Source organism: Eubalaena glacialis, chromosome 4 (assembly GCF_028564815.1).
Source record: "Eubalaena glacialis isolate mEubGla1 chromosome 4, mEubGla1.1.hap2.+ XY, whole genome shotgun sequence".
Classification (NCBI taxonomy): domain Eukaryota; kingdom Metazoa; phylum Chordata; class Mammalia; order Artiodactyla; family Balaenidae; genus Eubalaena; species Eubalaena glacialis.
Window position 1 is genome coordinate 178858900 of NC_083719.1, and position 26436 is coordinate 178885335.

The window sequence follows — 26436 nt, forward strand, 5'->3', positions numbered from 1 at the left end:
GTGGGGCCCCAGCAGAGCAGGTGTTTCCTATCTGTCTTGTTCCCTGCTGGGTCTGCCAGTACTGGGCATACAGCAGGTGCTCAATGCATGTCGAATCCATGTTTAAGTTTCTTGGATCATGCCTACTTTCAAAGTAAACTGTTTTATTTTGGTGTAATTTAGATTTACAGGAAAATTGCAAAAAAAAAATGCGAAGAGTTCCAACATACACCTCACTGTTGCCTCTATGGCCAGCATCATCTGGAACCATGATATACCTGGAACCTACCTATACGCGATTCTGTTTCTTAGTTGTGTTACTATTCACAGAACTCCAGGCTTTGTTTGGATGTCACCAGTTTTTCCACAAGTGCCCATTTTCTGGCCCAAGATCCCACATTCAGTTTGTCCTCCCGCCTCCTGGGTCTCCTCCAGTCTGTGACAGCTCCTCAAAGGTTGCTTTTTCATGACTGGGCCATTTTTGCAGAGTTCGAGGCAGGTAATCTGTAGAATATCCCTGGATTTGGGTGTATCTGGTATTTTTCTCATCATAAGCCTGTGGTTACAGGTGACTGGGGAGAAATCCAGGAGGTGAGGGGCCCTTCTCATGACATTATGTCAGGGCCACGTGATATCAATAAGACATCACTATGCTGTTCACCTGGATCATCTGTTAGGGTGGTGTCTGCCAGGTGTCTCTGCCAGAAAGTTCTCATCTTTTTCTTTCCCATACTTTACTCTTCAGATGAGACTAACTGTTTTGCCTCCTGCCCACCTTCAAAAGGAGGCGGGAAGGGTTGCAGCCCCAGCTCCTGGAGGGGTGCTTCAACTTAAATTATTTGCAATTCTAAGTAAGCTTGGACTCTTCGGCCTCACACCTAAAGACCAGGAAACTGAGGTTGAAGATGACAGACTTCCTCACTAGAGGGTGGCGCAGCCCGGGGCTGAGGCCCCACCCAGCGCTGCGATGGTGGGGGCCGTGGGCGCCCCAAGTGCGCAGGCAGGTGGAGACTCTGCCTGCGTGGGGACAGGGGGAGGAAATCGGGTCCCCGAGCCACCTTGCCCGGCCGAGCTGCAGCCCAATCGGCAGGTCTGGGCCGCCCTCCAGGGAGCGTTACCTCCTGTTACAGAAGTGAGCCCCGCAGGCGTGGTGGCGCGCGCAGTGGCCCAGCAGCATCCCAGGGCGCGCCGGCCTGGCCAGGAGGCCCAGAAGCCCGCGTTTGCCGCCGGGGATCACCTGGGCCGCCCCCTGCCCGCCGGCAGGGCTGGCTAGCTGCCGCCTCCTTAAAGCCGGGGCAGCCCCGACGGCTAGCACCCCGCACTCCTGCAGCTCGGCTGGCGCGGCAGCGCCTGGCCTTGACCCCTGGCCCAGCCTTTGCCAGGTGAGACCGCCCGGCGGCGGGAGGCCTCCACCCGGAGGAGGGGTCTCCGCCGGCCCTCGTGACCCACTTCCTGTTTGTCGGGGCTGCGGGGGCGGGAGGACCGAAGAGCCAGCCTGTGTCTTCAAGCCGTGAATGAGGGCCCCCCATCCACTCTCGCAAGAGAATATAGGGAACCAGCGTGAGTGTGCAGGGGGCAATCAGGGCCGGGAGGAGGGAGGCAGGGAGGGGAGGGGCAGGTCAGACCGGCCTCAAGTGCAGGGGCCCCGCTGCCCCATAGCCTGCCCCCCTGCCCTCGGGGTCTGAGGGTGTGAGGGTCAAAAGTCTGTGGTCACACGGCTTGTCACCAGCTGCCTCCTGCCTGGGTTCCTCCTGCAGGAATGGGGGGTGGGGCCGAGAGGAAGGTGTGGGCAGGACTTCCTGGAAAAGGGAGCCCCTGCTGTTTGGGGGAGGGGGGGTGACCCTGGGACTCGCGCTCCGATGTTGTCAAACACACCTCACACACCGGACCTACAACTCAGCTAAGAGACACAACACACATACACACAACTCGGCTCGGGCACAAGACAGGGACACACAAGTCTTCGTCCCACACACACAGTTCCACTTGAGGACGCAGGCGCGCGTCACAGGCTTGCCACACAGGCCTTGCCAGCTCAGTGTCCACAGCCACGGGGACATGGGACTCCCAGGCACACAGCAGACATGTGACCGAGGCAGGCACGCTTGGCTACACGCAGAAAACAGCTCAGACACACCCAGGCACTGGCAGACAAACACGTCCGCGGAGGACACGGACACACACGGGAGGTGCCTGGCTGGGGCGCACAGATAGAGCTGCGCACACAGCACACACGAGGCCCACGACACAAACGCGCTCCCGTGGGCAGACGCAGAGCCTGTGGGGCAGGCGCGGCTGCACTCATAGGCCAGACCCCCCCCCCCCCCCCCGAATCCCTTGTCGGGCCTCCGGGGAACTAACTCCAAGGCTCACATGACCCAAGGGGAGGGCTTCTGGAACAGTTGGCGGAGAAACTGCATCATCCTCTCTAATGATCCATTTCCGCCCCCAGGGAATAAAGGCTCAGTGACGGCCAGTTCTGCTCTGGAGCTCACCTGCCTCTCTGAGCCCCCAGCCGACTGGCTTGTGCCTCCCCCAGGGTGAGTGCTGGGCCCCGCATACCTACCCTTGCCCGCCCCACTGGCTGGACCCTGCTCGCCCCCTGACCCTCCCAGCCAGCTCTTGCACTCAAGTCCCGGGAACTAGGGAGCCAGGCCATCCCTGCAGGGAGCCGTCTCCTCCTTTCTCAGAACAGGGCAAGTGGGGATCTTGGGGCGGGGTGGTGGGGGGCATGCTGCCCATGCCCCAGACGCTTGTCTCTCCCCTCCCAGATGGACATGTGGACGGTGCTGCTCGTCCTGCAAGCCTCGCTGGTGCTCCCCCTGGTGCTCCCCTGGGCTGCCGGCATCAGTACCAACACCCGCACCGCCCCCGCCCCTGTCCTGCGCTTTGTTGCCGTGGGTGACTGGGGAGGGGTCCCCAATGCCCCGTTCTACACAGCCCGGGAAATGGCCAATGCCAAGGAGATTGCCAGGACCGTGCAGATCCTGGGCGCAGACTTCATCCTGTCCCTGGGGGACAATTTCTACTTCACTGGCGTGCAAGATGCCAACGACAAGAGGTTCCAGGTGTGCGCCACTGGAGTAGGTGTGGAAGCGGGGGGACGCGTGGAGAAGCCACTCGACCTTTTGACTCTGGAGAGGGCAGAGGGAAGCTGACACTTGTAGACACCTAGCACACTCATTATCTCCCTTGTACATAGCGCCTGACTTGGTGGGAGCATCCGATGGCTGCTTGAACCTGGGGGGGTGGGGCTCCCTTCTCTGTCTGCTGCAGGAGACCTTTGAGGACGTGTTCTCTGCCTCCTCACTCCGCAACGTGCCCTGGTACGTGCTGGCTGGCAACCACGACCATCTGGGGAATGTCTCGGCACAGATAGCCTACTCCAGGATCTCCAAGCGCTGGTGAGCCTGCCCCTCCTTCTATCCCTCCGCCAGCCTCGCTCAGGTGGGCAAAGAGATCCATCAGCCAGAGCTGAGCCTGGGGCTTCTCTGCCCAAGACGGGCGCCCACCGCCTCCATCCCATCCACAGGAACTTCCCCAGCCCTTACTACCGCCTGCGCTTCAAGATCCCACAGTCCAACGTGTCCGTGGCCATCTTCATGCTGGACACAGTGACACTGTGTGGCAACTCAGACGACTTTGCCAGCCAGCAGCCCGAGAGGCCCCGCAACCTGGCGATGGCCCGCACGCAGCTGGCCTGGATCAAGAAGCAGCTGGCGGCGGCCAAGGAGGACTACGTGCTGGTGGCCGGCCACTACCCCGTGTGGTCCATCGCCGAGCACGGGCCCACCCACTGCCTGGTCAAGCAACTACTGCCGCTGCTGACCACGCACAAGGTCACCGCCTACCTGTGTGGCCACGATCACAACCTGCAGGTGAGGGAACTGAGGGTGGGGCGAGAGCCTGGTAAGGGATCCCCAGCCCAGCCACTGTGCCACATGGCATATTGGGGTCCTCCTCCTGTTTGGGAGCCCCCTGAATGTCACTCTCTCAAACTCTATGCTCGCTCACCAGAAAACAGCCCAAAGTTCCCTAAAAGCCGTCTCACGGGTCCCAGATGACTATTGGTTGCTCAGATCAATACACTCTCACAGGTGGGAAAACTGAGGCCCAGGACAGGAGGGGGTGGGGTATGTCCCCTGCTCAAGGTGACTCTGTGGTCCATTATAGGCCTGACCCTGGACTCAAGACAGGTAGACACCAAGCCCGTGGTCAGCCTCACTGAGGGGCTGGGGGCTCCACTGACCCTGCTTCCTCTGTCCACAGTACCTTCAGGATGAGAATGGCATGGGCTTCGTGCTGAGCGGGGCCGGGAACTTCATGGACCCCTCGAAGAAGCACCTGCGCAAGGTCCCCAACGGCTACCTGCGCTTCCACTACGGGGCCGAGAACTCACTGGGTGGCTTCGCCTATGTTGAGATCAGCCCCAAAGAGATGAGCGTCACTTACATCGAGGCCTCGGGCAAGTCCCTCTTCAAGACCAAGTTGCCAAGGCAAGCCAGGTCTGAGCACCAGCACCGACGGGGGCTCCACGCTGGGGCCTGAGTTAGGGGCGCCTCCCTGCTGGTGGGTGAGTGGGCCCCGCTGGGACCCCCTGCCCATGGGCAGGCTTTCTCAAGGGCCGGTGGTGCTACGGCAGAGCAGGAAGGAGAAGGACAGATGAGAAACTGTGGTGCCACATGGCCTTTGTGACAAGGATGCCCACATACGTGAAAGAAGCATGGACACGTGTTCCGGCCAGAGTGCCAGGCCCCTTGGCTGGGCTCGCCCAGCCTGAGTTCCGGGCATTGGGGGACAGGGAGGGAAAGCCCTCCCCTGGATCAGACATCCTTCTGTCACTGCCAAATAGTCAATAAAAAAAAATAGTTGCAAAGGCTGAACGTGTATCATGAGCGTCCCTTTCCTCACCTCACTGGCGAGATGCATCACCTGGGTTTGAAAGGGTCGGGGCTCCCCCACTTGCTGGCGTCTCCATCTCTAAGCCTCATCCATAACCAACTAGCCTCATACATGGATGCGATTTTAAGTAAAGACCAAACAGAAAGAAGGGTCCAACATGAAGCAAGCCTTCCTCCCCCATGCTCACCTCCCTAGGGACAGCCATCATCATGTTCTTTCCTTCCATAATAAAAGCATCCTCCTTTTTTCACACAAAGCATCACAATATATACGCAGTTCTGCATGTGTTTTTTCTTTTTTCCTTTTTTTTTTTTTTTGGCGGGATCTTAGTTCCCAGGTATCGAACCCATGCCCCTCACAGTGGAAGCACGGAGTCTCAACCACTGGACTGACAGGGAGGTTCTTTCTTTTCTTCTGGGGTGGGGGGGTTCTATTTAACCACAAGTGAACTGATCATATCAGAACATTCATTTTTGTACATTTCACTGTGGAATCGGTGCTGTTCATAGGGTTCGAAAATCTAAACTGTAGAAAGGTAAAATATCTCACCCCCTTCCCATCTGTCCCTTCACCTTTCCGGAAAGGAAATAGCTTTTTGTAAATGCCTTGGGCTTCCTTTCAGGATTTCTGTGCGCAAATGAAAGCAAACCTGAAAGGTTTTTTCCTCCCCTTTCCCACTGATCTGCACCTTGCTGTTTTGGTTTGGTTTTGTTTTCTTTTTCAAACCAACTTCACTGTGGTCTAATGGACACATTTTGAAAGTCTGCAGTTCAGTAAGTTTTGACGGAAGGCACACACCCACAAACCCACCACCACAATCAAGATACAAGCATTTCCTGCACCCCCAAAGGTTCTCTTCTGCAATTTGCTGTTTCTGCCTGTTGTACCTGGAGATCTGCCCATCAGCCCTCTGGGGGAGCTTCTTTCTGCAGCTACAGAGGCCCCACTGTGTGCCAGTCCCCAACTGTCTATCTAAACAGCCATCTACTGAGGGTCGCCTGGATTGCTTCCAATAATTTTGCTATCCCCAAGCAATGCTGCCATAAATGACCCACACATTCATTTCCTACATATGCAGATATGATTGTAGGATAAACCAAATACATTCCCAAGAGCAGGATTGCCCTGCTTTTTGACAGCCATGGAGTTTCTGCCTTATGTCACCAGCTCCTTGCTGGGGCCTGCGGAAATCTTTTCCAATCATTCCCTCTTACCAACATAGTTGCAGTGGACACGCCTGGACCCATGCTTTTGCACATCTGTGCAAGTACGTACGGAGGAAAACTTCCAGAAGCAGAATTATTTCAGGGCCTGTTGCTGCCGAGGAATGCTGAAAGCCGAATGCTCACCCTGAACTGAAAGCTGCAGAGAAACCCAGTTCCCCTCTGGGCTTCTGAGTTGACTAACACCCACCACAGCCTAAGCCAGCCAGTCACAGGAACTGCTCTCTTGGCCTGCCCTCAACGGCCACTTCAGCTGCTAAGGGGCCAGGGACCCAATTGTTTGGGTCCAGCTGCCTGCCCACCTAAATAGAATGAAATAGCACCCTGGGTAAAATAAGTGAGGTTACTGAGTTCTGGGCAATGGGGGTGCAGCTGTCTCCTGTATGAAGCATCCTTTGGTCACTGCCAAATAGTCAATAAAAGAATACCTGCAAAGCCTGAAGGTGTGTCATGAGCATCCCTTGCCTCACCTCTCTGGGGAAAGGGACTTGATGGAAGTGGCACTTTCTGTTTGCTACTTTGTAGCAGTCAACACTGCTGAATTTGTTACAAGGTAACATGTGTTACTATTAAAGTTAAGCAAAGCTGTCTTACCAGAATGCCAGCCCTGAGTTCCTTCCAGCTGACATTACCACCCACCAAGCTCTATGCCAAAAAAAACCCGCCATCCCTTCTAATCCTGACCCAGGAGGAAAGGGCCAGCGTCATCCTGGCTTCTCGGAGGACAGAAGCTCGACAGGTTAAGTCAGGTGCCCAAGGTTTTATCCAGGAAGCATCAGACCCTCAATCTTAACCACAACAGTCAAGGCAGCTCACGGCCACCCTGCCTCTTCCCACTGACTCAGAGGCTCCAGGCAGGCAGGGGTCTGAATCAGAAGTCAGCCCAGTGTCCCTGTTTGCAGGGCCCAGAGTGTGGAATTAGCCCAACATCCCAGTTCACAGGGCCCAGAGGGTGGAAAGGAGAAGTGACACATCCAAGCTGACACAGGGAACTAGTGGCAGGGAGGGGGATTGGCCCCCCCTCCTCCACAATGGCCAAGCACGCCTACCAAGCACCAAGGACCAAGTCCTGTGCCAACTCAAGGAGCACCCAAAGGAATAAGGCAGGGTAGACACATGCCCTCCTAGAGGGCTTCCTTCCAGCTCAGGGGACAATGTCAGCCAGCACACGGCCATGGGTAGAAAGATGCCTTGTAGGAAGCAACCTAAGTGTCCATCGACAGATGAATGGATAAAGAAGATGTGGCACATATATACAATGGAATATTACTCATCCATAAAAAGAAATGAAATTGAGTTAATTGTAGTGAGGTGGATGGACCTAGAGTCTGTCATACAGAGTGAAGTAAGTCAGAAAGAGAACGTAGAGAATGGACTTGAGGACATGGGGAGGGGGAAGGGTAAGCTGGGACGAAGTAAGAGAGTAGCATTGACATATATACACTACCAAGTGTAAAATAGATAGCTAGTGGGAAGCAGCTGCATAGCACAGGGAGATCAGCTTGGTGCTTTGCGACCACCTAGAGGGGTGGGATAAGGAGGGTGGGAGGGAGTCGCAAGAGGGAGGGGATATTCGGATATATGTATACATATAGCTGATTCACTTTTTATACAGCAGAAACTAACACAACACTGTAAAGCAATTACACTCCAATAAAGATGTTTTAAAAAAAAAAGATGCCTTGTAAATTACAGGAAATAAGATGGCAGAATTCCTGAAGACCAGTCACAGAGTCTCATCTCTTCCCGCTTTTCCCGAGCAACTGCATCTGATTCAACCATCATGGATATTATCATCTCCCCACTCCCCTCCTCACATCAGGTGCTGGGCCTGACACCGGCACCCTCACTCAGCCAGGAGGTTGTCACTGGAGAGTCAGGCCACATCCACCCCCTCAACAGCCTCCAAGGCCAAGACTCATGAATAGCAAGGTGAGAAAGCTGCCTTGCCAAACAGCAAAACGCACTGTCATCAAAACAGCATGACCCTGGCTCCGGGAAAACATCCAGAGGGAATCCAGAAACAAATTCAAGAACACATGAGAACGTGATGTAGGTTAAGGTGGCATTACAACTTCCCAGGAGAGATGTTATCTGCCTTGTCGGTTAGCCCAGAACAAAACACAACCTGAACCCTACTTCAGACCGTATACAAAAATGAATTCCAGAGGAATCACATGTTTTAGTGTAGAAATAAAATACAGTAGAGTAAATCAACTACCCTCCAAAATAAAATAAAAATTAAATTTAAAAAAATACAGTAGAAAACGAACATCCACACAAAGATCTGAATGAGACAGTACATAGTAGCTTTATTCATAATTGTCCCAAAATGGAAACAACCCAAATGTCCATCAGTAGGTGAAAGGATAAACAAACTGTGTCCATCCATACAATGGAATACAACTCAATGATAAAAAGGAACAACTACTGATAAACACAACATGGACATAGGGAATTCCTTGGCGGTCCAGTGGTTAGGACTCCACGCTTTCCGAGGACATGGGTTCAATCCCTGATGGGGAACTAAGATCCCACAAGCAGTGTGGCCAAAAAAAAAAAAAAAAATGGACACATCGCAAACGTACTGAGCTGAGTAGAAGAAGCCAAATTCAAAAGGCTACGTTTTGTATGATTCTGTTTATGTGACTTCCTCAAAACACAAAGCTATAGGAACTGAAAACAGATTAGTTGGTATCAAGGGCTGGGGGTGGGGTAGGGATTGACTACAAAGAGACATAAGGAAACTTCTTGGGGGGATGGAAACAGTCACTATCATGATTGTGGTGATGGTTTCACAGGTGTATGTATATGTCAAAACGTGCAGTTTATTGTCAATTATATCTCAATAAAGATGTGAAGGAAGGGAGGGAGGAAGGAAGGGAGGGAGGGAAGGAGAGACAGAGAAAGAAAGAGAGGAGAGAAAGGAAGGAAGGAAGGAAGGAAGGAAGGAAAGGGAGAGAGAGAGAAGAAAGGAAAAGGGAAAGAAAAGACACAAAAAACCTATGAACCTGGCAATCATGAGTGAATATAGGATTGTCCATATATACTACGGCAGAGTCACACAATAATTATCTGTATGTGTATTGACCACTAAGTGGAAATAGCAAGGTGCAAGGTAACACATATGGTATGATCCCATCCTGTGTGTATCCAGGTTTGTACAAGCACGGAGAAGGGGTCCTCCAGAGAGGCACTGCCAAGGGTTAAGCTTGGCAGTTCCGAGAGTAACACTGCCCTCTAGAGGACTTCTTGGAGATAGGTCTATTGGAAATATATCGATAGCTCTCTTGACAAGTTATTTTCCTAAACCCTCCAAAGAAAGAGCTCTTATCAAGATTGCCAGGGACCAAACACTTGCTATAGTCAACGGCCAATTCTCTTTCCTCATCTTACTCAACCTCGCAGCCACATGTGACACAGCTGATCACTCTCCTCGTCTTGAAATACCTGCCTCTGGAGGCTTCTGGGAGAGGGCAACCCACGTCTTTCTCCTCCTACCTCACTGTTCTGCCCAGTCTCTTGCTGGCTCCTCCTCCTCCTAACCTCTAAGGCTGGGGAGCCCTGGTGTCCTTCTTAGCCCTCTTCTTCTGCTATACTTTACCCCTTACCCCTGAAACCATGTGACCTCCTCTGGCCCCAAGACTTTAAATAACCTCCATATGCAAATGACTCTCAAAATCACATCCAGATCCTTCTCCTGAGCTCCTGGCTTCCCTTCCAAAGGCCCCTTCCAGAGCCCCTCTTGCTTGTCTCAGATTAATCACAGCCAAACACAACCCTTGACCGCTCCTCCAAATCATCTCTCTTGAGCCTTCCTCATCTGAGTAAGAGGCAGCGCCCAGGGTCTCCACCCTTGACACTCCTCTCTCCTTCACTCCCTCTTAAGTTCTATAGGTGCTACTTCCGTCTGTGTGACTTCCACTCAGGCTTTGGATTCCATCCTGAGCATCGGCCTCCCAGGGAAGCCTTCTCTAACCTCTCGTACTAGTTTGGCAGCCCCCTCCACCATCACATGCTCTGAGATCCACACACTCCCCTCTGCTGCGCTGAACAGTGTAGCAACTGATCCTTTATATTTCTGTCCAGCCTCTTCACTACATCGTGGGAATTGTGGAGCTTTGTTTTCCCCTCCCCCAGCCCCTACCTGCCTGTCCAATCTCATGTATTATAACTTCGGCACTCAAAGTGTGGTCCCGCAGACCAACAGCACGTATGGCACTGGGGAGCTAGTTAGAAAGTCAGACTTCCAGGCCCCACTCCTGACCTAATGAACCAGAACCTGAATTATAGTAAGATCCACAGGTTCTTGTTAAAGTTTGAGAAGAGCTTCTTACAAGCTTCCCCCGTTAACTCTGATTCAGCCATACTGGTATCTGTCGTTTCTTAGCACTGAGATATTTGAATGTGCCCGACATCGGGGAGACCCAGGTGAGCTGCGAGGAGCTGGGGCTTGAAGTGGGAGAGAAGCCACGTGAAGATGCTGCAGCCAAGGGAGAGGCTGCCTTTCCAGTGCTGCTATGGCCCGGTCCACCGCTCCTGAAACGAGGGAACTGCCACCGCGGAAGCTCACTACAAGTAGCGGCCACTTGCACACCAACTGTGAAATGCGGTCCAGCCCTCGCGCACGCGCACTGCTATCCCGCCTCCGGGCCCGGAATGAGAGTACAGAGAAGACTTACTTTCTGTGCGTGTGCACAAAGACGCTGGAGGAGGCGGGGCTTACTCGCTGGGAGGTCCCGGCCTCGGGTGGGTGAGACTGAAGGGGAGGGGAGGGATTTCCGCTTCCGCCGGGAGCCGGAAGTCACTGTCTCCCGGGTGAACGAGGCTGTCGCAAAGAGCGTCGGCGAGTGCAGGTGAAGGTTCGCGCGGGCGGGCTATGGGGCCGGGTGGGACTGGGCGCTCTGGGACTCCGGGGCTCTGACGGGGTCCTGGAGGAGGCACCGAGGGCCCAGGGCTTGGGGGCGGCCCATCGGGGGACTTGACTCCCCCGGGTCCCAGCGGGTCCCAGCGGGTCCCAGCCCGCTGCTCGGAGGCCTGGCTTCTACCGGCGGCCGGCGGGAGGCGACGCTGAAGCCTCGGTGAGCCTGGAGGGACGGCCCACCCGCCTCCCCTTGAGTCCCGGCAGGGTCGGTGGCTGAGCCCTTTTCCAGCCCCCACCTTGGCGCGCTTTGAACTTAGATCGCCACAGAAGTACAGTCCGAGGCCCCTGGAGTTTTATGTGCAGGCCAGGCTCCCTTTTCTGGAGTGTGGTTGGCGGGTGCTGTAGTCACCGGGGAAAATGAGATTCTGGGGCCCACCTGTAGCTTCTGATTCAGGAGACTTGTTTATATTCAACAGTTATTGAGCTCTTAATGCATACCAGGTACTGTGCGTGCTGGAGATTCAGCAGTGGGCAAATCATGCTCCCACCCGAACCCGCAGAACTGACATTCTAGTGCGGGGAGATCTGGGGTTAGGTTCAGGAATCTGCATTTTTTGAGCACCCCCAGGTGATTCTGGTGCAGGTGGTAACCAGGGCCAGGCTTTGGGGAAAAAAATCCAACAGAACACTACCCCTGTACGCCGGAAGGTGAGAGCCTGGGCTGCAGAACTGGCTATGCCTTACTAAAGCCTACTGGGTCTTGTAGGGTCTGGCTGCTTCTCTTCTGTTGCATCTCACACCCATCTCCCCATTGCTCGCTGGGCTTCAGCTGTACCAGTCTTCTTTCTCTTTCTCAAGAAAAGCTTCTTCTGCCTTGGAGCCTTTGCAGTTGTTATTCCCTCTGCCTGGACTACCATGCATGGTCGCCTTCTCTTATTCAGGCCTCAGCTTAAATGACTCTTACCCAAGGGTTCTTCCAGCTCCACCCTTAAGTAGCCCCGTCCCAGAAGTGTTCACTTAGCCCTGTTTCATTAACCTCATAGCACTTACCAATATTGGAAATTATCTCCCTTATTAGTTAGCTGAAGGGTCTGTCTTCCTCCGCTACAATATCAGTTGCACAAGAGCAGATACCTTGCCTGCCTTGATTGCAGCAGTGCTGTGGTTTGCTGTAGGCCTGGCATTGGTCATTCATTCATTCAGTAGATCTTTGTTGAGAGCCAGCTCTGTGGCACGAACTGTTCTAGGCGCTGGGGATACAAAGAAAAGACAGAAATCCCTGCCCTCGAGGAATTCACATTTGGAGGGTGCTGGGCAGAGTTAGAGATGCAGGGGGACCAGTGAGGATGCTGTTGTGATAATACAGGCCAGAGATGACTGGGACTCAAGACTCAGACCACGGAGCTGGCCCTGGGAGCGGTGAGAAGTGGCCAGATGCTGGATGTCTTTTAAAGGTAGAACAGTAGGATCAGGATGGGACAAGGGGTGTGAGAGAGGGCGAAAGGAACTGAGGCTGAGTCTAAGGTTTTTGGAAAGATGGACTTTGCTGCCTGTGGGACAACACATTGAGGTGTTCGGAGCTCGGTTGTGGACAGGTTCTGTTTAAACGTTTGGTAGCACCGGGTAGGAGTGTGGCTGAGGCAGGTGGCCAGGGGAGCCTGCAGTTCAGAGAAGACATCGGTGTAGAGGAGGCATTTGAAGCCCTGACGCTCGGTGAGATCTCCATGGAAATGAATGGAGATGGAGACGGGAGGGGTCCGAAGACTGAGCTTGTGGACTCATCATCATTAGCGAATGGAGGGGGTGAGGATGGGGTTGCAGCAGCAGCAGAGACTGCAGGAAGCTGCCACTGAGGAGGGTGGGAGAGCCCTGTGAGAACGGTGGGAGGAGGAACCGGCGTGTCCAGTACCCTGAGGAGTGAGGACTGCCCCTTGGGGTGGACAGCATGGAAGGGGCTGGGGAGAGAGGGTAGGAGGGAACGCAGACAGCTCTGCTAGAAAAGCTCACGGAGAACGAAGAGGTGGTTTTTAATGATGGGAGAGGTCATAACAAGTGTGTTTGTTAATGATCCAGTAGAGAGAGAAAATGTGATGGTGGGATCCAAGGCACAAGGTAACAGATTGTTTTTGTGGGGAGCGTGGACATTCTTCCATAGCAAAGGAGAGAAGGTCGAGTGGGTGGTCCTGGGGACTTGTGGATTGTGGATGTTGTCCGACTGCTTCTGTTTACTCAGTGAATTGGAAGCACCCTTAGTTAAGAACAAGGATGTTGCATAGAGAGTGGTCTTAAGTATAAATGAAACTCTGGTCCTTATCTGGCAGGCTGCTGACCTCCTCTGTCACGGAAGAATGATGCCAGAATCAGGGTGGGGCGGGGTTGGGGGGAGGACCACTTGACCGCTTCCTCGAGCGTCGAGCCGGAGGGACGCGTGGGTCCCACGAGTCACTGACTTCTGCCCCCATCCTCCCACAGGTTTGCCCTCCTGCAGACATGGGGCGCAGAAAGTCAAAACGGAAGCCACCCCCCAAGAAGAAGATGACAGGCACCCTAGAGACCCAGTTTACCTGCCCCTTCTGCAACCACGAGAAGTCTTGTGACGTGAAAATGTGAGCGGGGCCCGGGATCCTGCCTCACGGGGCCGGTCCTCTCCTTCCTCAGTCGGGAGGTGGCTTCCCCCCACCCCCACCCCCACTGTCCTCCATTCTGTCCCCAGCCTTCCTGGTTAGGGGGATCGTCACCCACAGACACAGGCCCCTTCGTTCACTAAGTCCCTGCATCTCCTCCCGTTCCAGGGACCGGGCCCGCAACACCGGAGTCATCTCTTGTACCGTGTGCCTGGAAGAATTCCAGACGCCCATCACTTGTATCCTTGGGAACCCGGGCTTTTCCCAGGGGATGGGGGTGGGGCGTCAGGGCTGCTCTGCCCAGAGTGGGCTCCTCAAGGGCACCCAGCCCTGCTGCGTGCCCTGGTGGTGTGGCCACCGAGAGGAACCAGTGCCACATGCTGACTTACATGGGGTGACAGGCTTCAGGGCAGGGGTCTGGCTAACAGTAGCGTGAGCAACAGAAGTGTGTATAGGAAAGGGGTCCAATGCTACCAGTTGCCCTTGACCTTAGCGGCTCAGATCTGTCGGAACCAGTGGACGTGTACAGCGATTGGATAGATGCCTGCGAGGCAGCCAATCAGTAGCAACGCAGAGGACCCACTCCCTTGGCAGCCTCACCTGCTGGGTACCAATCCAGAGACATTCCAGGGTCCAGGGTGTGGGTCCAGGGCCTCTGCAGCCCTGTGTGTGTGTGTGTGTGTGTGTGTGTGTGGAGTGGGTGTGGGCATGGGTATGAGTGTGTGTGTGGCTGCAGGTGTGACTGGGGGGGTGTCCTCGTGGGCATGGGGTAGAGTTGAAGGGTTGCTGGGCCCCAGGGGCCTGAACTGCCTCCCTTGGCTCTGAAAGCCTTTGACTTGCTCCCTCCTCTGGCACCTGGCCCCCTGGCTTTGGGGCCCTGGCCCCTCCAGGGACCTGTGTCCTGACATCGTAGGTGAGGGCAAGCCCAGCAGAGGCTGCCTCGGGACTCTCCAGCGTCTTCCCCCACCTCACCAGCACTTGTCCATTTGAACTGGACCGACTGCCCATCCTCCTTCCCTGCCTTCCAAGGCCTGTGGCCTGGGATTCAAGCCACAGCCCCACAGGCCCCCTGGCAGGGCGGCCTGTTTTCACGTTTGGCCACTTTTATAGAGGAGGGAGGGGCTGGGTTGGGGATAGCTGTCAGTCACCAGCCCTTAAATAAAGCAGCCAACGCAAAACTCCCAGCTCTCTGGTTTCCTGGGCTCTGCGTCAGACCCAGGGGCTCAACGAGGGAACGGGGGAGACAGGCATTCAGAGGTGGCCTGGTGGGCCATTGGAAGTGGTCAGTCCTTCAAACTGTCCAGCGTTTTATCTACTCTACAAGCATTCAAGGTGAAACCAGGGCAGTGCTGGGCTCAGGGGACAGGGATGAACCCACAGACATCTGGCAAGGCGTTTACAGTCACAGCAGAAACCGGGGCCAGCAGAGCCCAGGGTGGGGATTGGGGGGGTCAGTGAAGGCTTCCTGGGGGACAGCCTGAAGGAGCTAAGGCTCAGGGGCCACACTGTGCCAGAGCCCAATGTCAGGTTTGCCTGCCTTGCCCCCATGTCGCGACAGCCGCCCTGAGGAAGATGCTCGCAGATGAGGAAACAGGCCCGAGACAGGAGGTCACCGGCCAAAGGTCCCACAGCCAGAAGACTGCACGGCCGGGCCTTGAACCCACGAGGCCTGGTTTCACAGCCCAGCGTCTTACTTCCTCCTGAGTCCAGGGTCCAGGCTAAGGGAACAGCTCCTGGCTTCCTGGGGGCTGGGGGGTGGCGGGGAGCACTGGAGAAGAGTAAGGGACCCTTGTCCTAGGGTCGCGAGGAGTCTCTCGGAAGGCTGGAGGTGGAGCCATGCGCACGTGTAGGGTGTAAGAAGAAATGTTTGGGCTTTGTCCCTGGCTCCTGGCAGGAAGCTTGTAAAACCCTTGGAATTTCCTGAGCAACTGGAGTATCTTTTGTCATCCATAAAGAGCCCCTTTTGATCACAGGTGAGATTATGCTAATGAAGTGACTTAGAGTGGGGCCCTAGATAGTCTCAGGAAGGGGCAGGATGCAGAGTAAGAACTCAGCCACACCCACCAACCTTCGGGAAGGGGAAGGGACCTACAGATGAAGTGCGATATGAGGATATGAGGACAAGATTTGGTGAGCTTCCACCCTTGGTGAACACAGGGAGGTGCTGGGACACTTGGAGAGGGCACGGAAGCTCCACCCTCATTCCCCATACCTTGCCCTAGGCATCTCTTCCGTCTGGCTCCTCCCGAGTTATATCCTTTTATAATAAACCAGTGATGTAATAAGTAAAATGTTTCTCCGAGTTCTGTGAGCCACTCTAGTAAATTAAGCAAATCTGAGAAGGGGGTGGGGTGAACCCCCAATCTCCAGCTGGTTGCTCAGAAGCACAGGTAACAACCTGTACTTGTGATTGGCAGCTTAAGTGGGGGAGGGGCAGTCTTGGACAGAACCCTTATCCCGTGGGATCTGATGCTTTCTCCAGGTAGAGAGTGTCAGAGCTGAGTTAATTGCTTGGTGATATTGGAAAAAACACACCTTCACAAGGCTGATGGTGAGACCCCAGATGGTCTCGTGGTGTGGAGGTCCTGACACTCTGGCAGTGTGGGGCAGGTCCATCTCCTCCACCTGGCCTCGTGAGCCTGGGCAGCAAGTGACTTGTGCTTTGGCTTCCTTGTTGGTACAGTGGGAAGGATGATGGAACCTTCCTCCCAGGGCCACGCTGAGGATGGAGGCACCTATCATGATTCCCGGTACGGTTGGAACAGACTCGGACCCACCAGGGCAGCAAGGGATATGAACGGCCGAGAAGATGCTGACCAGGCCAGAAGCCCTGGCCACCAGGCCCAGCCACTGGTCTGGCACGTGTCCCCCAGGGCCCTCTCTACCCTGACATACCCCTCCTTGGTGCTCCCACCTCCCCCTCCAAGGCCCCAGGTGGGGTCCCCTGGCCGAGGCAGGACCCAGCAGACACAGGCAGAGTGGTGGACAGGCACCGGGGGGGATGCCCTCTGGGGTCCAGGGAAAGGGGGCTCCTGCCAACCAGGGCCCGCCCACCCCAGTCTTACAGGCCAAGTGCTAATATGGTGCTGTTTTCCCAAGAAGGCAGGGCCCTAGGCCAGGCATGTGTCCTCCTCAGCATAGCTTCCCCGAGCTGGCCCCATGGTAGCAGGACCTTGGGTAGCAGGACTTAGGGTAGCCAGGCCAAGAGCGCCTGGAATCCAGTTTACGAGGCCCCAGGGGCCGTGTGCGTCTGTGCGAGCGGGTCTTCTGATGTCTGTCTCTGCAGGTCCCCACATTCCAGCCTCGCCCCCTGCCCTGGGGAGGGATGGGGAGAAGAGCACTGTGCCCCCAGCATGGCCGCATCCTCTCGTTGGAACCCTGGCAGTTGATAGCTTCCGAGCAGGATAGCTGGGGCCCACATCACTGGGAGAGCAGGGTCCCCTCTGAAATGTGGGGAGGTTGGGACCTTGTCCAGACTTCTGGGATCCTGGGCTGGCAGGCCAGGCGCCTGGGCCAGCTGCACCCTGCAGTCAGCTACTTAACTGCTCTGTGCCAGTTGGTAAAGGGCCATTGCCAAAGTGCCTCCACTGTGCCCATCCAAAGTGGGCACATCTTTCCAAAGTGCCCATCTTTCCCCACTGCCCTGTCCCCTCCCATCTTCCCACAGTCTACTTCAGGGCTAAAGGGTTCTCCCTGCCCACAGGGGCCTCCAGGACCTGGCTGGTTGTCCATTCTCATGGTCAGTACCAAATGTCATCCCCTGTCTGGAGGCATCATTTCATTTAAGCTCCCTGTGACCCCACAAGGTTCCATGTCCTCATTTTCCTAATGGGAAAACAGGCCTAGGGAAGGGAAGTGACTTGCCCAAGGTCACCTAGCTGGCAAGCTGCAAAACTGTGATTTACATCCCATCTAGCCCGTCCCGGCGCTTGGCCTCAACGCAACCCACAGACCCCCAGGGAAGGTACATGGGTGCTGAGCATGTGTGTGTGTATGTGTCTGTATTGTGTACCTGTGTGAGGGTTTATGTTTTTATGTGCCTCGAGTAGGAGTGTGTACTGCATGTGTATCTGTGTGTGAAAGGGTGTGTGCACTAAGGCTGTAGGGAGCGTGTGAACACCATACACACGAAGTGTGCGTGCGTGTGGATTTTGTGAGTGAGGGAGGGGCCCGTCCTGGGTCCAGCGAGCTCTGTGAGCTCTGTGTGTGTATCTTAGGGTGCATGTGAGTGTGTGTGCCTGTGCAGATGTGTGTGTGGGAGATGGGGTATATCTGAGCAAGGCCACTTATGCGTGTGCTAGAGCCACACAGCCTCTGTGACAGAGCAGCCCTGAGTCCTCAGATGACTTTACAGCCATTTATTGTGCTCCAGTGAAGTAGAAAAAGAAAGTGCTCGCGTTACAAACACCGCTGTCACATCCCTTAACGCCAGCTGCAAACCAAACCGCGTGTGTCCGCTGGGGGTCTGGGCATGCAGTTTGCTCCCACTGTGGGAATGGGGGGGGGGCGAGCCTGGGCTCTGGGGGCTTCGCTTGGGGGGGCTTCTTGTCCTGGGGGGACCCACCTGTGGGGAGTGGGGGACAGCGGGGTAGCTTTGCTCAGTGCGTCCTTTGGGTGCTGCTGGGAACACCCAGCTCTATGTTGGACCCGGGGAGGAGCCCCCTTTCCCCCCCACAGGCCCCCCCCAGTCTGCTCCCCCCAAACGCTAACCCTGTAGGCAGGTGCCAGGGGGCTGGAGGAACCATGCAGGGGGAGGGGGTCGGCGGGCCGGGCTGGGCCCTGCCAAGAGCAGCAGCCGGCCTCCCCGGGGGAAGGCGGGAGGCCCAGGGCCCTAGGCGGAGTTGTAGTAGTTGTGCGTGTGGTGGTTGTGGGCAGGCTCGCCCAGCTCCGGGTACTCGGGCGTCAGGCAGTACTTGGGGTCGTAGACCTGGCGGGGCAGCCCATACACCGTCATGCCCCGCTGCGAGGCCCCCTTGTTGCTGCCCATCTGCAGGCTGACATTGAGCGTGTCGCAGTGCTCCATGCCCAGCCCCGGCTCGAAGATCTGCCGCTTGGTCCCAGGAGCAGTCATGCCGGCCTGCGGAGGGCAGTGCAGTCAGGCCGAGGGGACGGCGAGGGGCACAGCCCCACCAGCCCGCCCCATGGCCCCCCACACACCTGGCTGGCTCCCTTGTTGGTGCCCATCTGCAGGCTGATGGTGGCCTGGTCCAGGGGCTGGTCTGTGCCCAGCTTGGGGTCGTAGAGGTGGCGCCGGGTGCCATAGGCTGTCATGCCCTGCTGGCTGGCAAACTTGTTGGTGCCCATCTAGGGAGCCAGAAGGAGAATCACCCCGAGGCTTACAAATCTCACGGTGGGCCACGAGATGTAACTCATGTCAGCAGACACTTAACATGGCCCTCTAATGAGGCACTGTTTCCACCCTCAGGCTACAGACTGGAAACTGAGGCCCAGAGAAGGTGAGTCACATGACTGATAGGTGGCCTGACTTCCAGGGTGCAAGTTCCAGCCCGGCCACTCATCACGTGGGCAATCCTGGCAAGTAACCTATCTTCTCCAGGCCTCAGTTTTCCCATCTGTATAAAGGGTATGCTGATAACAGTACCCACCCCCTAGAGCTGTCAGAGGAGTGAGTTAGGGTATGGAAAAATGCCAAGCATATAGTAAAGGCCAAATATCCTGCCACCCCCCTGCCGAAGCCTGAAGGGACCAGGGCGCCCTCCCGGCCTCCTCCACTCCCTGACCCTCTGCTCAGCTCAGCAGTGAGACCCGGGTGAAGAAGGGGCAGTACCTGCAGCCCGATGATGTTCCGCCCTTCTCTTAGCTTCTCTGGCTCAAATTTCCGTTCCTGCTTCTCTGCGTATTTCACTCCCACGTTCACCTTGTTCCCTTTCGTCTTGGCCTGGGGAGGGCGAGGGGGGCAGGGACTGACAAGGAAGCCCCTGGGCCACACTGTCCCCTCGGAGACCCTGAGCAGTACCTGCTTTCCCCCTCCCACCCACGCGGGGCTCAGAGGGCACAAGTGGCCCCACCCGCATCCCAGCCCCGAGCGCCCGCGGCCCCCCGGCCCCATGCCCACCCTTCAGCCACGCTCACCATGCTGGCCAGGGCCAGGAGGGTGGACTGCACTTGGGTGTAGTTGGTGTTCTCGAACAGGTCGTTGGCCTCAAAGATGTCGTGGGGCTTCACCCCGTACTTGGTGATGGCCTTGATGAAGTTGCCGATATTCTCCAGCTGGAGGGGAGCCGGTGGCAGTCAGGGGTGGGAGGGGAGTGGGGGTCTGGATGGAGTTCTGAGGGGCTATGGGCCAGGGGTCGAAAGAGTTAAGAGAGTCTGGGCTCACCTGGTGCCAGTTCTGGGTGGACTCATTGACCTTCTTCACAGAGCCTGGCTGGAGCTTATTGATGAACCTGCAAGGTGCAGGGGAGGGCACTGAGGAAGGGGACCCCTACTGCCCCCACCCAAGCCCAGCCCAGCAGGACAAGGGGTCAGGATGACAGTCAGTGGGCGCTATCCTTTTTTCTGTTTCCCACTGCAGTCAGCCCACAGCTGCAGCCCCACCACAGACCATCCGCACACACAGGCAGGACCCAGATGGGAAACCAACCCCGGGGAGCTAGACTCGTTCAGGTCGGAAAGTCTCCCGATGGAGGGTGTAGGGGAGTCTCCTGGGTGCACCTGCCTCACTCGTGACCATGTTTCAATCTCCTTTTCTTTTGCGAACCGCTATACCTCGGAGAGCCCGCAGCTCAGGACTGGGGCCTCTTCTCTGGCTACACTCACCCCCTTGATCTCATCCAGTCTCTTGGCATTTTATTTTTTTTGGCCATGCCACGTGACATGTGGGATCTTAGTTCCCCGACCAGGGATTGAACCCGTGCTCCCTGCAGTGGAAGCGCAGAGTCTGAACCACTGAACGGCCAGGGAAGTCCTCTCTTGACTTTAAATGCCATTCATATGCCAACAACTCCCCAACATCTTCCTGCAGCCCACCTCTTACTCTCCATTCCAGCTCCCCACATGGGTGTCTCAAATCAAATGAACCATACCTGGACTCCTGACACCCACTTCCCCCCACAGAACTCCCTCCATCCTCCCCAGCTCAGTAAACCCAGCCCTCCAGGTCTCAGAATGTAAGGAAAAAAACAAAAAAAGGTCATGAAGAACCTAGTGGCAAGACGGGAATAAAGACACAGACCTACTAGAGAATGGACTTGAGGATATGGGGAGGGGGAAGGGTAAGATGTGACAAAGAGAGAGAGTGGCATGGACATATATACACTACCAAACGTAAAATATATAGCTAGTGGGGAGCAGCCACATAGCACAGGGAGATCAGCTCGGTGCTTTGTGACCACCTAGAGGGGTGGGATAGGGAGGGTGGGAGGGAGGGAGATGCAAGAGGGAAGAGATATGGGAACGTATGTATATGTATAACTGATTCACTTTGTTATAAAGCAGAAACTAACACACCATTGTAAAGCAATTATACTCCAATAAAGATGTTATAAATAAATAAATAAATAAAAATTAAAAAAAAAAAGCCCTCTGCCGCCCTTGACTCTCCTCTCCCTCTCTCTCACCCCCACATCCCATCCCTCAGCAATTCCTTTTACTCTGCCTCCTGAAGACTTCCAGAAGCCCACCTCCGCCCTGCTCTGAGCCACCAGTGTCTCTTTCCTGGGCTCTTGCCTTGACCTCCCCTTGGGCTCCCAGCTTCCACCTCATCCCCTCCAGATGCTTGTCATCCCACGGCTAAAATGGCCTTCTTAAAACAATTCCGTTATGGTTTATCATAGGATATTAAATATAGTTCTCTGTGCCATACAGTAGGACCTTGTATAACTTTGCTGTACAGCAGAAATTAACACAACTGTAAATCAACTATACTTCAATTAAAAAAAAAAAATTTCCAGTTACTCCCCAGTTCAAAGCACTCCCATGGTTTCCTATTGCCTTGAGAATAAAAGCCTAACTCCATAGCATGAAGGACGAAGAGGCCCTGTACCATCTGGCCCCCAGCTAACTCCCTCCACTTTCCCTGATCACTGAGGCATGCTCCCACCCCAGGGCCTTTGCACTGGCTGTCCCCGCTGCCTGGCCCACTCTTCCCTAAGATGTCCTGCCGGCAACTTCCCTCACTTCATCTAAGATTCTGCTTCAATATTACCTCTTCAGAAAGACCTCCCAGACCATTCTGTACAAAGCAGCAACCCTTCGCCCCCCGCCCCCCATCCTTCCCAGCTTGACTCTTCCTCATGGCACTTCCCACCACAGGCAAGTATGTGATTATTTCATCAATTATTTGTTCAATCACCCCCACCAGGACTAAAGCTCTGTAAGCGCCCCAAGTCAAGTCTGTTTTGTTCACTATCCCCAGCACCTAGACCTGGCTGGCACACAGCAGATGCTCCATAAATGCACCTCCTCCATAAATGGGTGGGTGGCCCTGCACTCTTTAAGGCCTGGGACACCAGACCGTCCCTCCATTCCTTGGATATGGTAGAACAACATCCCCCAGCCCCTCTCTTTCCAGCAGCTAGGGCTTGGTAACGCTGTGCCTTCGGGAAGCTTCCCTAACACAAGCTCTGGCTCTTAGGGTCACCCTGCCCTGGGTCAGACTCAGAGAAAAAGACAGGACCCCAGCTGGGCTCAGGGCCCCACCCAGAAATAGGGTTGCAGTGAAATGTAGGAGGTGGAATCTGGAATCGGGGCTTGGGAGCTGTTGAGGGTTTTCCTCTCCCTCAGTGATTAGGTTCTGAGAGGGGGAGAAAATCAGGGCACACTTAAATTACTGTGGCGCATCCCTCAGGTCACCACGCCAGCAGTGGACAGCTGGTGTGGCCCAGTGCCTTTTCGCCGTGACCTCCCTTTCTTGGGACTCTAGAGACCATACATGTGGCTGCCCCCTATGCGTGGCGGTTCAGACTCTAGATTCAGAAGTCATTTCTGTTGGAACAGTGTGGGACTTTGGGCGACGTGTTTTACCTGAGGCTCAGTTTTCTTTACTGTTAAATGGGCACAGTGATTATCTTTATATCTGATACCTCAAAACAAAGGTATCAGATATAAAGTGCCCAATCCAGCTCTGAGCTCTTGGTCATTTGAGGGGCTCAGGTAGTAGAGATGAGGGGTTGGGGGCAGCCCAAGGCAGAGTCTGGGCCATGAGCGCCCCACTCACTCGCAAAGAATGATGCCATCTTTGAGGCCGTCCATGAAGTTGTTGCCAATGCAGCGCCCTGTCACCCCCTCGATCCACTCTCGAAGCTCCTGCTCCCGCTGGTGGTCGTACTTCTGGGCCAGCTGGCGGTGGGGGACACAGAGAAGGTGGTGAGGACGCAGTGGGGAGCAGGGTTGGCTCCCAGGCCCAATCCAAGATTCCCTAGGTCTGATCTTTTCCCTCGTCCCTTCCCAACTAAGGCAATTCTGTCCCAACGTCCAGTTGCGGGGTTGGGGGGGGGGGTTGCTGAGGGCCAGTGTTGAGGTGGCACCTGCCCAGGGGGCCATTCCAGGCATTCTGAGGTTTGGCACCACAGAATGTGGATTAAGGGGTGGAGAACAAGATACTCAGAGCTGGGGGGCGGCGCCTGGCCTCTTGGTTCCCCCTCCAGACCAAACTTGGGGTTTAGCTTCCCCTGGCCCTGCCCCCGTCCTGGGAGCTTCAGGCAGGGGAGGAGGAGCCCTAAGGAGGTGCCCCCGGATGCCGCCTTGCAGGGGACTGCTCTGTCTTACATCTCTGTCTCCGTGTCTCTCCAGGTCCTCATCCCTGGGGCCCCCTCTCTGGCTCGGGGCGAGGGCCTGTCTTTGCCTTACTCCTGGCCCCATGCATGTCTGTATTTCTCTGTCTCTCTCCCCATGGCACGATGTCCTCGGTCTCTCTCCCAGCTCTGTCTGTCTTTCCTAGGCCCTGTCATCCTGTCCCCATCTCTTCGTGTCCGGCTGGGGGTGGGGCTCATAGCTCGTCCATCTCTGCTTTCATAGGTCTCTCTCCATCTCTCCGACTCCAGGTTCCCTGCCTCGGGTGAGGATGGGGCTCAGCCGTCTCTCCGCCTCTCCATCCCTGTCTCAGTCTTATCTTGCTCCAGGCTCGCCCTCCCCCATCCGTCCCTCTCAAGTCTCAGGCCTCCAGTATCTCTGCATCTCTCCCCCACCTCTCCTCTCCCACTTTGCCCCCCTCCATTTCCCCAGAACTCTCTACCCCAGCCCAGACAGGCTCCGGGCCCCTGGGAGACCCGGTCGCCCCTTCTCCTGGGGGAGGGGACGGCCCCCTCACCTGGCCCCGGCCTTGCCGCCGCCCTCCCCATCAGCCCGGCTTTATAAAGCAAACCGGCCCTTATATAGCGCGGCCCCGCGGGCCGGGCTCCCGAGGCCGCCTTATATGGCGCGGCGGCTCCACTCGGCTCCTGGGCCGGCGCTGGGGGGAGGGGGGGCGACGCTGGGATCTGTCTCCTGCCCGAGCACCCGCCCCCCACCCGCCCCCTCCTCCAGCCCCGAGGATCCCCCCGACTCAGGTTCCCAATCCCAGCTCCCCATTTCCTGCCTGTGGAACCCTGGGAAAAGCCACCCTGAGCCTCAGTGTTGCCCTCTGTCAAATGGGGCTGGGACTCCTCCCCGGGCAGCGCTCAAGGGATTGTTCCAGTGGGTTGGGGACTTCAAGCTCGCTGCCCTGGAGAAGCTGATCCCATGGGGGGCGCGGGCCGCAAGTTCAGGGGCCCAGTTCTGAATCTCTCTTATATAGGACCTGAGCTACTTGCCTCTTCTTTCGGAACCTCAGTTTACCCATCCATAGCATGAAGGCGATGTCCCCATGTCCTCCCACCCCCAGAATTAGGAGACCCCTGCTTTGTCCCTAATGCCCACTCTCTGCCCATCCCCAGCTGTCTCCGTTTCCTTCACGAACTCCAACACCTTGGGGCCTCACCTCCCAGGAACCCCAGCTCTGGAGCACTCTGCAAATTCTTTGTCAGGCTAGGGGGTGTGGGCAAAATCAAGTCCTTCCTCAGACCCCCAGAAACAAAAAGGGTTAACAGGGGACTCTAATCAAGTGGGGTTTCACAATGGACCAACTGCTTCAGTTTACCTGTGACTGCCTGCATGCCCTCCCATTTCACACCCCAACAGGAGCTGAGGGCTCTGGGATGCTCAGGCCAGGGAGGAAGGCAGCCCCTTCCCCATACTCGTCCTTTTTCTCTCTCAGGTTCCAAGTCATATGGGATAGGCAGGAAGGGGGTCCAGGGAACCCCAAGTGTGGGGCCTCTGGCCTGGCAGGGCAAGTGGGCCAGGTCGGGGGGAGGCCCTCCAGCCCTACCTTGTTCTTGACCTCAGCTGACAGCCCGTAGGCGGGGCCTCGGTTGAAGTGAGCAGAGGACATGCTGGCTGATGGTGGACAGTGGTGGCAGCAGCGCTGAAGAAGGCGGCAGCAGCTGAGGCTCCGTCTGCACCCTCTTCCCTCCTCACACGTTTTTGAAGCTCGGGAGGCGGCCCGGGCCTCTTCCAAGGCCATCCCATTGGCCATAGAGGCCTGCCAAGGGGCGGGGCGCCCCCCACCTTGGCCAGCCCCCCTTCGTGATGTCAGGGCCTTGGTATTGGGAGCTGATTGTGTCATTGTTTCCACCTAGGGGGGCGGCCTGGGTTATTCTTTTTTGGGGCGGCGGGCAGCTTGGCCAGACAGAGACCAACCTTTCCCCACTCCCCACTGTTCATTAGGCCTCTGGCTGGGTCTCCTAGTCTCTTTGTGTCTGTCTCTGAGGCCATCTCCCCACATCTCTGAGGTCATCTTTCTTCGTTTCTCTCCTGTCTTAAGCCAGGACTACCACCTGTGGTAGTTTATGGAGCACCACCCTGGCTTTAAGTCCAGACACCAATAGTCTATAAATGTAGGCCAGCCCCTTCCCCTCTCTGAGCCTCTGTTGCCACATCTGTAAAATAGACTAATGATAGTGCCTGCTCATGAGGGTGTTGTGAGGATCAGAAGAAATAATGCCTGGGACTTCCCTGGTGGTCCAATGGTTAAGACTCTGTGCTTCTACTGCAGGAAGCACGGGTTCGGTCCCTGGTCAGGGAACTAAGATTCCGCAAACCAGGTGGCGCAGCCAAAAAATAATGCCTCCAATATGCCCAGGGCAGTGCCTGGTACAGGGAAAGACAGGGAATAGCAGTATTTCTGCTGAGAATCTGGCACCCCACTTCTGTCCCCTCCATCCCCTCATAAGGACCTGGAGGAGCAGAGACCCTGGATCTCACCCTCCCCATCCACCTGTGGGTTGCCTGAACCACAGAGTGGCTGTGTTAGTGGGTTCCAGGCCATGGACACCCCCATATATTCCTGTCCCAGCCAGGCTGGCCTGGAGGGAACACCTGCAAGCAGCCCTGCCTGTCCAGATCTCACCCCTGTACCATAGGGGTGGATCACATGCCCACGTCATGCCATGTATGTTTAGGCCATGTTAGTGACACTTGGATAACATGTCAGCAACCATATCATACACTAATGATACGTCAAGGACATGCAGTTTGCTGGCCACATGCTAAGGGCACAGCCGTGATGTACTAATAATGACAACAGCCCTTATGTTAGGCCCTGGTCCAAATGCTGTACATGTATCCACTCATACCTCACAACACCCTCAGAAGTGGGTGCTGCTATTACATGCACTTTACAGATGGGGAAACTGAGGCACGGGGGTGTGGAATCCCTTTCCCAGTGTCACACAGCTCACTAGTGACAGAGCAGAATTTGAACCCGGGCCTCTGCCCCTAATGCTATGAGGCTAAGGCAGGGTTTCTCAATCTTGCTACTGTTGACGTCCCGGCTGGATAATTCATCGTGGGGGCAGGGGTCTGTCCT

At 55.7% G+C, this 26436-nt stretch overlaps 3 protein-coding genes across 6 annotated transcripts; 2 read left to right on the forward strand and 1 right to left on the reverse strand.

Moving 5' to 3' along the window:
- The first annotated feature begins 1432 nt into the window (after positions 1 to 1432).
- Positions 1433 to 4862, forward strand: ACP5 (acid phosphatase 5, tartrate resistant). Its single transcript, XM_061190408.1, has 6 exons — positions 1433 to 1539; positions 2432 to 2519; positions 2751 to 3047; positions 3256 to 3383; positions 3512 to 3857; positions 4249 to 4862. The coding sequence occupies exons 3-6, from the start codon at positions 2751 to 2753 to the stop codon at positions 4525 to 4527; spliced, it is 1050 nt and encodes a 349-aa protein (XP_061046391.1). The 5' UTR covers positions 1433 to 1539; positions 2432 to 2519; the 3' UTR covers positions 4528 to 4862.
- Positions 4863 to 10902: 6040 nt separating this feature from the next.
- On the forward strand, positions 10903 to 15869 carry ELOF1 (elongation factor 1). 4 transcript variants are annotated; one of them, XM_061188761.1, is made up of 5 exons: positions 10979 to 11185; positions 13441 to 13574; positions 13761 to 13831; positions 14094 to 14199; positions 15151 to 15869. In XM_061188761.1, the coding sequence occupies exons 2-4, from the start codon at positions 13459 to 13461 to the stop codon at positions 14156 to 14158; spliced, it is 252 nt and encodes an 83-aa protein (XP_061044744.1). In that variant the 5' UTR covers positions 10979 to 11185; positions 13441 to 13458; the 3' UTR covers positions 14159 to 14199; positions 15151 to 15869. The 4 variants fall into 4 exon arrangements, with proteins under 4 accessions (XP_061044743.1, XP_061044745.1, XP_061044744.1 ...); XM_061188760.1 differs by lacking the exons at positions 10979 to 11185; positions 15151 to 15869 and adding an exon at positions 10903 to 10960 and having other exon boundaries at positions 14094 to 14770; XM_061188762.1 differs by lacking the exons at positions 10979 to 11185; positions 15151 to 15869 and adding an exon at positions 10926 to 10966 and having other exon boundaries at positions 14094 to 14770.
- A 2081-nt stretch (positions 15870 to 17950) lies between these two features.
- On the reverse strand, positions 17951 to 25032 carry CNN1 (calponin 1). The gene is made up of 7 exons (XM_061188763.1): positions 24898 to 25032; positions 22771 to 22892; positions 19933 to 19999; positions 19686 to 19823; positions 19381 to 19491; positions 18750 to 18896; positions 17951 to 18669 (listed from the first exon to the last, which is right to left on the reverse strand). Exons 1-7 carry the CDS (start codon positions 24958 to 24960, stop codon positions 18424 to 18426), a joined length of 894 nt encoding a protein of 297 aa, XP_061044746.1. The 5' UTR covers positions 24961 to 25032; the 3' UTR covers positions 17951 to 18423.
- Between the last annotated feature and the right edge of the window lie 1404 nt (positions 25033 to 26436).

Coding starts and splice junctions, on each gene's coding strand:
- ACP5 (XM_061190408.1), top strand. CDS start 2,751: ATGGACATGTGGACGGTGCTGCTCGTCCTGCAAGCCTCGCTGGTGCTC. Junction 3,048..3,255: donor CCAACGACAAGAGGTTCCAG/GTGTGCGCCACT, acceptor TGTCTGCTGCAG/GAGACCTTTGAGGACGTGTT. Junction 3,384..3,511: donor TCCAGGATCTCCAAGCGCTG/GTGAGCCTGCCC, acceptor TCCCATCCACAG/GAACTTCCCCAGCCCTTACT.
- CNN1 (XM_061188763.1), bottom strand. CDS start 24,960: ATGTCCTCTGCTCACTTCAACCGAGGCCCCGCCTACGGGCTGTCAGCT. Junction 22,893..24,897: donor CAGCTGAGGTCAAGAACAAG/GTAGGGCTGGAG, acceptor CCCCACCGCCAG/CTGGCCCAGAAGTACGACCA. Junction 20,000..22,770: donor GATGGCATCATTCTTTGCGA/GTGAGTGGGGCG, acceptor TGCACCTTGCAG/GTTCATCAATAAGCTCCAGC.
- ELOF1 (XM_061188760.1), top strand. CDS start 13,459: ATGGGGCGCAGAAAGTCAAAACGGAAGCCACCCCCCAAGAAGAAGATG. Junction 13,575..13,760: donor AAGTCTTGTGACGTGAAAAT/GTGAGCGGGGCC, acceptor CTCCCGTTCCAG/GGACCGGGCCCGCAACACCG. Junction 13,832..14,093: donor ATTCCAGACGCCCATCACTT/GTATCCTTGGGA, acceptor TTAGCGGCTCAG/ATCTGTCGGAACCAGTGGAC.